The 12,765-nt window shown below is 36.8% G+C and overlaps 1 protein-coding gene and 1 long non-coding RNA gene across 2 annotated transcripts; one reads left to right on the plus strand and one right to left on the minus strand.

Annotated features, from left to right (window-relative positions):
- The first annotated feature begins 2,772 nt into the window (after nucleotides 1-2,772).
- On the plus strand, nucleotides 2,773-8,864 carry LOC128321633 (uncharacterized). Its single transcript, XR_008305222.1, has 4 exons — nucleotides 2,773-2,818; nucleotides 3,944-4,042; nucleotides 5,533-5,584; nucleotides 8,763-8,864. It is a non-coding gene; the product is annotated as an uncharacterized LOC128321633 (long non-coding RNA).
- Nucleotides 7,078-10,526, minus strand: myct1a (myc target 1a). Its single transcript, XM_026922848.3, has 2 exons — nucleotides 10,320-10,526; nucleotides 7,078-7,949 (listed from the first exon to the last, which is right to left on the minus strand). Exons 1-2 carry the CDS (start codon nucleotides 10,417-10,419, stop codon nucleotides 7,387-7,389), a joined length of 663 nt encoding a protein of 220 aa, XP_026778649.2. The 5' UTR covers nucleotides 10,420-10,526; the 3' UTR covers nucleotides 7,078-7,386.
- Between the last annotated feature and the right edge of the window lie 2,239 nt (nucleotides 10,527-12,765).

Raw genomic sequence — 12,765 nt, forward strand, 5'->3', positions numbered from 1 at the left:
GGGCTTGAATCTCCAACCGTTTGATCAATCCAGAGCCTTAACCACTGAGCCACCACACAGGCCCTGATTGTTTTCTTTATTTAATCAACTCTTTCATGCACAAATTACTTTAAAACATGAATGAATAAAAATATATGAATTTATATAAAATACTTATATTATTAGAAAGTAACCTGAAATAAAAAAAAAAACAAAACTTTATTATTATTATTATTATTATTATTATTATTATTATTATTATTATTATTATTATTATTATTATTACTATTGTATAAACATGTTGCAGATAAACCAGAGACATGTTGTACTGAGAATGGCAACTAGTCTAGAGAGCAACAGAAATTAGGAAAATTATTTATGTTAAATTACCGTCATGGTCTCACATGATTTGAAGGTGATTTACATCTTATACACACACACACACACACACACACACACATATATATATATATATATATATATATATATATATATATATATATATATATATATATGTGTGTGTGTGTGTATAAGATGTAAATCACCTTCAATAATAATAATAATAATAATAATAATAATAATAATAATAAAGTTTTGTTTTTTTTTAATTTCAGGTTACACACACACACACACACACACATATATATGTGTGTGTGTGTGTGTGTGTGTGTGTGTGTGTGTTGAAGTATAATGTATATTTGAGTTTTAGATTTTATACTGTTTTTTATGTTTTTGCTTTGTTGTTTTTAGGTTGTTGTGTTGCTGTCCTTGTTTATACTGTATGCTGAGCAAAGTGAGAGCTTCATTTGGACACTCCTATATAAGTGTGTTCTTAATAGCAAAAATAAACAAAATGCATTATAAAATACTAGCAGTTTAAGCCTTTCACATGATACGACACATTTTGGATTCTTAAGGCAATGATTTACTGATATTTGATCATATATAATCTGTATCCACTGATCTATGTAATTATATATCTACATTAACAAATGTTTTCAACAAAACAAGAGTATTTGTGAACAGATTATTTGACTCAAACTTTTCAATTCCACTTAAATCCCTGATAGTATTCTTTATTTATCTGTTTATTTTTTAATTTTTATAATTATTATCAATTCCTTTGGCATAGAAATGATAGTTGACATATAACTATTGACTATTATTGTTGATATTTTAGCTTTACTGCATAAATTTAAATAAGATATAGGAGTTGTAATGTTTCTCAGTTTAGCAGAACCCATAGAAGTTGGGTTAGCAATCATGCTAAATGTAATTAAAGTGTAATTTTAATCATGCAAAGTAATAATTTATCAACACATTTGAGGGAAATATTATAGTCCTTTTTCCTTATATTCCACTTTTTACTTTATCTGTGTAAAAGACTTAACAGCTAAGTGCTAGCTTACTAGGTCATTAGCCTCAATCATTAGCTAGTTCTTAGTGTCCATATTTGGGTGACAGTGTTGTCATGAATAAACAGCTTGAATTGTTAAAATAACAGAAATAATGCCAAAATAATGAAAATATGAGTAAAATTTAAACACAGCACAAGTTTAGGGGTTGCACAGACTAGCAAACTGATTGCTGTTTTTAAGGATGTTGAAGTGGAGCAGTTAGCAAACATGCTAAATACACTGTATTTTATTATTCCGGAAATATTTCAGACAGAATTAAGCCAGTTCTACAGTAAAGTGCTCATTACATAAGACTACACTGGAAAAAGTCTTTTTTTTTTTTATTTTCTTTTAATGGAATATTATCACTTTTACAGCACTTTCACGGTTAAGTGTAGCAACGAGGTATCAAATGAGTCGGCTCTCAAAGAGTCGGCTCTTACAGAGTCGATTCAAGGAGCCGACTCGTTTGATACATCAATACTTAATACAGATGTATGCAGTGTTGTTACTCTTGCAGTGAAATTTAATCGGTTTCATTATATGAAAACTTCTTTTCTACATCTAATATGTTCGTTAATGTGAATGGTAAGACGTGTTTGACTCTCAGCTGTGTGGATGAAGCTGTATAACAGATTTACTATTATTTTAAAAAATACAATTCAAAGTAACATTGTTTTATTAATTAGAATGTGGACAGAACATTTTGTTAAGCATTTTCAATATGAAAATAGGAACAAACACCAGTCAATAACTTGGTTTAAAAAAAAAAAAAGGGAATGACCCGTTTGGGACCATAAAGTGTCGGCTCTTATTAGTGAGCCGAGTCAAATGATCTGATTCACTGAAACGATTCATGAGTCATTAATTTTCAATGGACAGTCGCTGAGAGCGTCGACTCACTGCGCATGCGCAATTCGGATGGGCTAGATGCGGGTAAGTAATGTTTTTTTCAGTTGAACATGTACAGGTTATTAGCGGTTTTAAATAAAAAAATTCACATTTACTTTATAATTACACATCTTTTAGTAACACACATGTTATTAGTCAAAATGAGTAATATGTACATTGTAACTTTTGGTTGCTAGCTGGTTTAGCTAGTTAGGAATACAACATAAACAGCTAGCTTGCTTGATAACTACATTAACACACCTATATATTTGTCAGAAATATGAAGTAAATATTTGTATTTGTAAATCCTATATTTTATGTAGGCCACAGATATCAATAAATAAATGTATGACTGTTGTTACTAATACTAAACTTTTCTCTAAATACCATTTTCCATATTTATGAAAAGTCCCAGGTTAAATGTCTAATGGTTATAAAATGGTGTACTGTGATGCACAGATTTAATATTTTTCACATTTTGATTTATTTCTTTCTTTATTTTGTAGCTCACAGTGCACCTTGAAGAAACCTTGGAGCAGGAAAAGTAATTTGTATGTCATTTATTAGCATTTAACAGAATCTGATTTTGTTTTAACTATGGGGGGAAAAACAGCTAGTCATCTTCTCTCTTTGAGTTACTAGTCGACTAGTAAAGATGTGTGTAAAGGTTTGCGTGAGCCAAACCGAACGAAAATTTGCTGCTTGATTTACTAAAGTTTTGGAAACGTGGCTTTTCTTCATACTCGTGTGCGTATGTTGATAAACCTGTAAAGTGCAAACACATTCCCGACACACACACAGCTCATTTGCATGTAGCGACGCCCCCAAAACTCCATAAAAGGTCAAATGCACAGACAGCTGGGAACACGAAATGAATGATCAGGGTAAAGACTGAAAGACAGAAGTGGAGGTTATTTTGACTCACTATTATTCCAATAGAAATATTTAATAATATATCATATTAACAATAACAATCTTCCATCAGCTGAGGCTTTTGTTATACGGTCTACGGTCTACAGTCAGAGTAGCCCATCCTCTGTTTATACGGCATGTTTCTTTTGTCATAATTGAAAGATTAATTTTATTTGTTTTAATTTAAGGGTTTGCGATGGCTCGCTTTGTTTATTTTTTATGTTCTTGAATTAAAACCAGTAATGTAAAACAGCTGGTTTTCACTAAATGCTCTCGATGGAGCTCTTAGTCCCTTGACCTAGTGACCTAGCATGAGGATGTGTTTTTGATAGAGACTCCGAAGCTCTTCTATAAGTCGCTCTGGATAAGGGCGTCTGCTAAACACTGTAAATGTAATAAAAATAAGAATTTTAACCTCCACAGTATATTTCAGATAGAAAAATGCAGTAATCTATGCAAATTATATGATTTGATTAATTTGTAATTGTTGGCAAATCACTGTGGTATAAGAAGAATAACAAACTTCAGACTCAATCACACTACCCTGGTCTGGATTATTTTCCTATAACAGCGCATTAGTTCTTCTTAGCACCAATCTTGAGCAGCCACCAGAATCCGCATAACTGGTGGTCATTAGACAAGAAGCAGCAGTTTCAGTTTTCTAGTGAATTTTCCGTACTTTGTGTAGTTAAAAAATGCCTAATGTGTTAAATAGAAAGACTTTTGGGGTTCATCGAAAAGCTTGGAATGTTGTCATGTTGCAGCTGTTGCAGGTCACCGTACATGACGTCAGATACATTAAAGAATGCCTTCCTCAGGGAAAAGGGAAATCCCGGCAAGGAACATCAGGTCACTGTCAGGATGTAAGCAATGTACTTTTTTTATTGCGTTTTTTGGCAATTACAGGGATAATTTAAAATAATAATAACAATAATTCAGCAAAACACAAACAAGACAGCAAAATACAGAGGAAGGGATATTACACACATTATACATGGAATATATAACCGAAATGAAATATTAAAAAAATTCCTTCCATGCTAGATTTTTTATTCCCAGGAATAACATATGTTCCGCCTCTACACCTAGATTTTTAAGAAAGGGGTCCCAAATCCTATGAAACTTAAAGGGTTTATCTCTTAGCGCTGTGGAGTAGGCTTCGTTAGGGATAAGTCTCTTAGCGATACTTATCCACTGGGCCACCGGAGGGGTTATGGCCGTTTATCCATTGCAACAAAATACACTTACGAGCACAATGTAGCAATATTTGCAAGAGCTGAGTACCTTTAAAACCATGAGGGAGTTCCTGTGTAAGGCCCAGTAGGCAGATCTTAGGTCCTAACTGCAGAGGGCAGGAGAAAATTTTCTCCAGTTCTAAGAAAACACCTGACCAGAACTGTTGGACCTTGAAACACTCCCAAAAGCAGTGTATGAAGGTTCCCTCAGCAGTCTTGCATCTATTGCAGAAGCTGGATAAATTCGGGTTCATTTTGTGCCTGCGTACCGGAGTAATATGTAACCTGTGCAATATTTTAAACTGCATTTCCCAGGATGCATTATCTGCTAAACAAGAGGGTATTTCGCATGCTGCTCTTCAGTCTGCTTCATGTATTTCCTCCTCAATAATATCCATTTCCCACAAACCCCTGACTTTATCCGAATTGTCCTTGTTTGAACTTATGAGTATATTGTAAAAACCACTAAGTGCTGACCGGGAAGACAACAATTTTTTCATGTGTACCTCCAATGTAGACAGACCAACACCACTTGGGTGATCCTTTAGTTTTTTCGACACAAAACTATGTATTTGGTGATAAGTAAAAAAGTGTTTCTTATCAATATTGCACTTTGTAATAATCTGGTCAATTGTCATCAGCTTATCGTTTTCTATCACATCACGTATGGCACAAATCCCTTGTTTCTTCCAGATTGATAGCCCCTCATTCAGTCCAGGGGGGAAATCTGGGTTGTTGTGTATAGGTGTTAATGGCGAAAGATGCGGAAAGTGCGGAATAACCCTCTATTTTGCGTGCTAGCCTCCAAACTTTAACCATATTATTAAGAATTATATTACCTTTGACTAAATCTGATAATTTTGTGGATGAAATATACAATACATTCTGAAGGGGGACAGATCCGATACTTGCTGCTTCTGCACTAATCCAGGTTGAATTAGGATCGTCTAAATGCCATTCCAGTATAAAGTTTAATTGAGCAGATAGCTGATATAATTCAAACGAGGGAGCTGCCAATCCTCCCATTCTATTAGGAAGTGATAGAAAACTGTATCTAAGTCTAGGCCTTTTTTTTTCACCAAATAAAAGTTGTAACTGCACTGCGTAATTGTCTTAAGGCTCTACTAGGAAGCAAAACAGGGATCGTCTGGAAGAGGTATAGCAGACGAGGTAAGCAATGCACTTTTAACAGCATACCTCCCAAAAACGTTGTATGTATGAACACATTTCAGTCATGTGCTGTGTTCACCATGGACCAGTGGAGTGGTTTATTTGATTGACAGGCTGTTGAAATATTTCGTTGTGCTTGTTTCTCTGATACTAGCTACTGAGAAACTACAGTCATACTTCTCAAACTGCAGACCTCAAGGCGACCCTGTAAAAGCTTGGTAGCATCCATGAGTGCATGGTCTCTTAGCACCAAAATATCTTACAAAACATGAATTCTTATGTGGCCCCCTAGTGGTGTGACCCTAAATGACTGCTTATGCTACTTATACCTAGAAACAACCCTTGTAAATTGGTTTAGGGTGTGTCCTAGTATGAAGTTTACGTTAAAAATGATAAACCAGGACAAAATGTATCAACTGTTAAACAAATGGTAGAGAATCCTGTTTCTACCGTGATATAAACTGCAAAGGTAAAGGTGATATATTCATCTTAAAACACTCTTGCAAATCTGCTGTGGGTTTGTGGAGAGTGGTGTTAAGGCTGTTTTTTAAAATCAGGTTTTTGTTTCATTCTCATTGTTTACACAGTAGGCCAAAAGCCTGCATGTTGCTTGTGGCATAAAAAAGATATGTTACTTAAGCTGTCTTGTATCAGAGAGCATCTTTCTATAGTTGCACATTTCATGAACTGTTACATATTTACAGGAAAACTCTACCTTATGAAAGGAAAACTCCACCCTGAAACACATTCAATATGTTTATATTGAAATATTTGTGATTTGTTTAGTGATTTAGGTGCTAATTTGTTGGTCGTTGGTGTTTTTTTTGTAATTCCCATGAGAAGTTAGCGGGACATTGTTATTGCTAGCGCAGTTACAATGACATTTATTAGGAGAAATACTTTAGCTCCTAAAAACAAAAGAGCAAGAGCTTATTTTCCCACTCACCATCTTCTAGTCATATTAATGAGAAATCCAGCATGGACGTTGTGCAGACGTTGGAGCAAACTCTGGACGCAATGTCCCAGATTGTGACACAGCTATGCGATGCTGAGTTCCAGCAGAGTGTACAGATGACGAGAGAAAGGTGGCTAGTTAGTGGTTTATGACATGATGAGAACAATGGCGTTGATGGTGGAATTAGCGTGAAAGTTGAAGCTTTGGAAGCTGATCTGTTTGAGCAGAGTGTACAGATGACGAGAGAAAGGTGGGCTGAATAAGGACTAAAGCGCCGCTGCATCACTCTCTTTTGCTAGAGATGAAGCGAAGGTTAAATGCACCTGCACCCCTATCAGCAGGTAGAATGGCATTGCGGGTAACGTAGGAAAGCGTTAACCAAAGTGAAAACGGACCACCGTGTCAATGAAAGAAGTTTAAATCTTCGATGTGTTAATTATAAAGATTAAGGTGCATATTACATGCATGAAAGCGTGAAAGCAAAGCTTAATAGAAGAAATTTTAAAGGAGCTTATTCAAATAAGAATACACAGTCATGTCTGAATCAGTTTTTTATTAATGATATCAACAAAATATACTGTGAATGGACACATTTTAATAACAATGACTCCATGCATACTGAGTCATCAGCGTTCAGTCATTACACAGTCTGGTAATGAATGTGACTGATATTCCGTAATAGTGGCTTGTCCAATTTAAGTGTCAGTAATCATATCATACAGTTGTTCTCTCTGTACATCTACCTCAATGACAGTAACAAAAATTACAATTTTGTTTTCACACTGTGCATTGTAAAGCTGCTCCCAATTCCCCAAGAGATCATCAAGTCTTATTTTATCCTCATCCCTCAAGTGCAGGTCTCCTGATAGGCGCGTATGATGCTGTCATACGCCGGTGGAGGAGTCTGTGTGGCACTGAGGCCTCTCACACTGCTGTTGCCCCAGAACGAGTCCGGTCTGGGCCTGGGCCTTGGTGGAGTGACCATGGAGCCGGCTGTGCTGTTAGTGCTGGTGGCTCCGGGGTTGCTGGTCAGGGTGCCGTGGTTTCCTTCCTCGGCTTCACGTGCGATCTGGCTGCACTGGATCAGTGGGTGGAAGGTGGAGGCCCTGAAGCTGTCCTTGCGACCCAGCAGGTCGGGGTGATCGATGGGTGAAGACGAGGTTTGCCGATGGAAGGAGAAGGCAGCGCTGGCCAGGCTGTTGTTGCTGCGACGGTCGTAGGCGCTGCACTGGCGGCTGAAGGCGGGGAGAGTGCGAGGGGACGAAGGGCGGCCCGAGGAGCGCGGTGACGGCATGCGGGTGATGGTGGCAGATGCACGACGACGCCCCATCCAAGTGAGGACCACGTACACCAAAGCGCCCAGCAGGAGTCCCACCACCATGGACAGACAGAACGCAAGGATCAAGTCTCCTGATGAGAGGGAGGAGAAATGACAATCAATGCAAAATAAAATGAGAATATATTTTTCTTTTTAAATGTCGTTCAGACTTTTCTTGCGTGATATTGGCTCGAGTGAGGAGCAGTATTAAGTCCAGGCAGTTGAAAGTGTGATGTAAATACACTCAAAAACTATAGCATGTCATCTGAGGCCAACATTAAATACGTACCATGATATTGTTAATGAATCAATAGTATCTTTCTTTAAAATCTGCTAAAAGTTTTTTCTCCACATGGAGAACATTGGAGGAGATATCTCAAAGACCAAATCTGCTGTGGTAAAACGATGAACCACACGTAAAGTAAGCCGTAAGTGTAGCAGAGGAGTGCTCGGTCAGCTTATCCTTCAAACCGTGAATATGTTTTCTTTATGAGAGGGCACATCGTATTAACAAAAACATTCCTATTATTTTATTAATTCTTCTCAAAATAGCGTGATAAAATAACCTACATTCAACATTCAATTTAGTATCTCAGGCTTCATTTAGATAACTGTCAACACCTGGTAGAAGTAAAATAAAATGCAAAATACGAGGACATGCTGGATCATGTGCTATTTTATAAGCTGCAGAATAATAAGTGTGGATGCGATTTTGTTAAATTAAACCCAGCAATGAATATATGTGATATTACAGTTAGGACTATTCATCCAGCAATATATTGCCAGTACTTATTTCAATGCTTACCATCTTATTACTCATAAATCATTGTATTTGTCTTTTTTTTTTTTCTAATAATTATTAAATTATTTCTTGCTTTCATGTTGTATTGTATTACATTTCACAGCAAGTCAACTCAGCCAACTCACAATGTGGTCCCTAACAAAGAAGCCAGAGGCGACAGCGGAACAAGAAACCTCTCTAAGACGACATAAGGAAGAAAACAAACGCTGAGGTTTCTTATTTTTCTCTTTTGCTGTCTTTCCTAAGTTTCGGTAAAAGCAGTTAGGAGTCGTGCTGTGCTGTTCCGCTCTGCTGAAGTGTTTAGAAGAGCTGTTTGGCTCAGGCAGATATAACCCGGCTTTCAGATGGCTAATGAGGATTATGCGGCGGCAAGGCAATTTTGTTCCTCATTATGTTGGAAGCCGTAGCACATAAATGAACTTGAAATGGGGTGTCATGGTGTTACATCGGGCTTTGTGAATTTGAGCATTATTACTACTGGCAGGGAGCGGAGTTGAAAAATTTACCACAGAACATTAAAAAAAAAATGTATTGTGGTATTTGAAATGAGGGTTTCTAATATTTATTTATTTATTTATTTATTTATTTAACCTTCATTTAACCAGGGTAGTCACACCTGAGATAAACATCCCTTTTATAAGCGAACTCTGGCCAAGAAGGCAGCACAATAGTTGCCAAAAACAACACTGACACATAGAACATATATAACAGATTACACTTAAAAACAGTGCTGCAAAACAATTATTATTTTTGTCATATAGTTATCAACATAATTGGTTTCTTTTAAGTGAATTAATTAATTACAATAATTAATCACTAGGATACACACTAGAAGAACATTCCAATACATAGTATACAGGGTTTAAACTATGATTAAGGAAGTCTTTAATGTGGAAATATGATTAAGATGAATTTCCTGTAGTTCTGTTGCTGTCCTAGGAGCTACGTTTGGCTACAGTAGGGTGGCCAGAACTTTTGAGTATTTTTTTGTTTTTCTGTTCTGGAAAATAATCTCAAAATACCTTCTTTTTTAGCATTCTGTTTGCATTGTGCTGTAATTATAGTATCACAAGTTCACTGATGCCTTTTGAGACCCCACAATGTATAAATAAAAGATCTGCTTGAAAGATTTGGAAAAAGTCCAAACCAAATAGCAGGAAACATGAAAAAGTCCTTAGAGCCAAATAGGAAGAAAGTTCACATTTATTCATATAACATTTGAAATAGATGATTATTTGAGCATTTCAGTTATTTAGGATAATGATGATATGTTGATAAAACCCATACTCGCATTAAATGTCTTTATTTTGAAGTAAGGGTGCAAAAACTTTTGCTTTAGCAACTCTACAATGGCTCTTGGCTCTGACAGATGGAAAAACCTAGACAGAAATCTAAAATATTTCCATAAAAAAATCTATTTTGTGTTTAGAAAAGGATAAATAAGTGTCTCTCTGTTCACAGGATAAAGGAATTCATACACTAGGAGCTGTGAATGGAAAATACCTGAGCTCTGTCGTGTTTTTGTGGCTCGCTGTAGTAAAATTCTCAGCTATTTGATTTTCCATATCCACTAAAAACAGTTCTGTCTGCTGCCCTGAAACTCTTCAGCACTTAATAACAGAGAGAAATATACTGAGATACAGAGAGCGAAGTGTCTTACTCGGGCCGAAGGTCTGAAGTATATCCAGGATGGGATGAGTGCTGTTATCAGCCATCGCTCCGTCTGGACTGACCGAGGAGAAGGGAGCGGAGATGCACATTCAGTCTGGTCCTCCAGCTCCCTCACACCTCCAGCCTCCAGTATATTCCTCCTGATGATTCCTCCTTCACTCCCTGCTCTCTCTTTTTTTTTTTTTTTTTTTTTTTTAATTTTCTCCTCCTCCCTGTATTCCACAGGATCCCCTCCAAGGCCAGCCTGACTGCCTCACACTAGTTGTCCTAGAGGGAAACTGTCACATTTCCTGCTTTTCCTGTGTAAATTTAGCAGCGCCCCTCTCCTTATCTCGTTGCTCCAGGGTTCCTGTAGGGCGGAGGGTTCGAGCTGAGCCAACATGTGAGCTGAGCTGAGCTGGTCTCTGTGTAATTGCTATCGTTTCCTGCTCATCTGTGGTTTAATCATGGAGAAACGGTGTCACCTCTAAAGTTTTCCACCTCATCCAGTTTTCCTCTTTGTCTCATGACACTGTGCTTCGTTCCTTCACCACTAATGAAAGATCATTTCCTCGTGAGCTCGTATAGGAAAATATGTGCTATAATCATATCCTTCAGGGTGACAGAACATGATTGGGGTCAACGCAAGGTCAAATGGACTTATAAATCACCTGCACAAAAAGAAAATCTATACTTCAGAATCAAATATGTGAAAGGAAGATGGAAAGACGGAAGATGGAAAAATAAAAACAATGAGATGACCATTTTTAATCGACTTTCCATGTTTGACCACAGTCTGGACGGGCAAATGTTTTTGGAAATAATGCGAGACACTTTATGAGAGCGAGCATAAAAACAGGATTTTAGGATTCCTAAATGTGTCTCAGTTTTTCCACAGAAGATGCCAGCGTTATCCTGGGTTATCCCGACCACACCGGCCTAACTTACAGCACAAACAATATGATATGATCCAGCACAAAGGAGAAGGCTTTGTCCCAAATCTAGTGCATCCCTTCATAGTCGAATAGTGTGCTTAGAAGCTTTAGAGTAGGCGACTTGGAGTAGTGGTGAGCGTGGTGATTCGGGACGGAGTGCAGGATTGGGTGGACAGGGATGAATGTCAGCTCTACTGATATTTCCTCTCATTGTTGTCTTGTGTGCTGATGTGGAGGAGTCATGCTGAGGCATTGTGTTTGATACTGAAAGGCATAGTCGTGTAGCTGTATGTAAACAAATGTGCACCCAATTTGGATTTGGATTTAGTTTGGTTCCTAAGGAAGTCAAGGAATGTAATGACGTAAAAACGTACAGTATTCTTCTGTCTAAAGGCCTAATCAGACTGCGTTGGTTTAATCCGTGTGATTTTATAAGCCTTGGAAAACATTTTCAACTGCAGCTAATTAAATCTCAGTTATATGACAATATGCCTTTTTTTCATCTTTTTAACTTCAACCAAGAAACAAAATACTGTTATTTAACAAATAAAAATCATTGATGTGAAGTTTTCCATAAAGAGATGCTTATTAAACATTTATGGAAGGAGTCTCCAGTGTCAGAGCTTTGTAACAGTCTTTGGTAAAGCTGTAACTTTGTTTTCATCCTTTTTTCCATCTTATTACCTTTCAGAGAGGAAAAAAGAGAGTCTGGTGAGGGAACAACTTTTTAAAGCTGCTATAACGTACTCGTTTCGCAGACGTTCCACAACAATAAATATAACAATAAATTGATAAAGGGTTCTGATGTGGTGTTCATTAATTAATGAAAAATTGTAATTGTTGGCAAATCCCTGTAGTGTAAGATGAATAAAACGCAGGCAATGTTATCGGAAATTAATCAACATTAGAGTAATTTTCCTTCACACCACCATGTTGTTGATTATTTTTCTAGAGCAGCACAACACATATTACATATATAACACATATATACAACACACATTTATTCCTTACTTAGCTATGTGAAATGGGCGATATTGTAAAGTGTGATTTTGTGAAATGGGCGATATTGTAAAGTGTGATTTTGTGAAATGGGCGATATTGTAAAGTGTGAAATAGGACTGCTTTTTAACTAACTGTGTATTATAACAGCACTACAAAATCTTTTCAGGGTAATCTCCGGTATAAATCCGTTATTAACTCCTTATTCATCTAAAAGATTTGTAAAGTCTTACAAAGCCCTAAAAAATGCCTTGTTGAATGCTAGGTCCTCTTACTCCTGATGTTTGTTTTGAGCAGTAGATGGCACTGTTACTGAATAATTCATCATGCCCTAGAAGTGGAACAAATAAACAAGACTGACATTGTCTTTTACAGATTTGAGATATTTAGTGATCCGGGCTGGATTTAATCAGGGATTGTTTTCCTGATTATACTGATTATACAAAATAGTACTTAGGTTTAGTAGTGAAGTAGAACTACTCATATATTTTCCACCCCTGAATATCACCCAGTAATATTTGC

Source organism: Pangasianodon hypophthalmus, chromosome 19, assembly GCF_027358585.1.
Source record: "Pangasianodon hypophthalmus isolate fPanHyp1 chromosome 19, fPanHyp1.pri, whole genome shotgun sequence".
NCBI classification, from domain to species: domain Eukaryota; kingdom Metazoa; phylum Chordata; class Actinopteri; order Siluriformes; family Pangasiidae; genus Pangasianodon; species Pangasianodon hypophthalmus.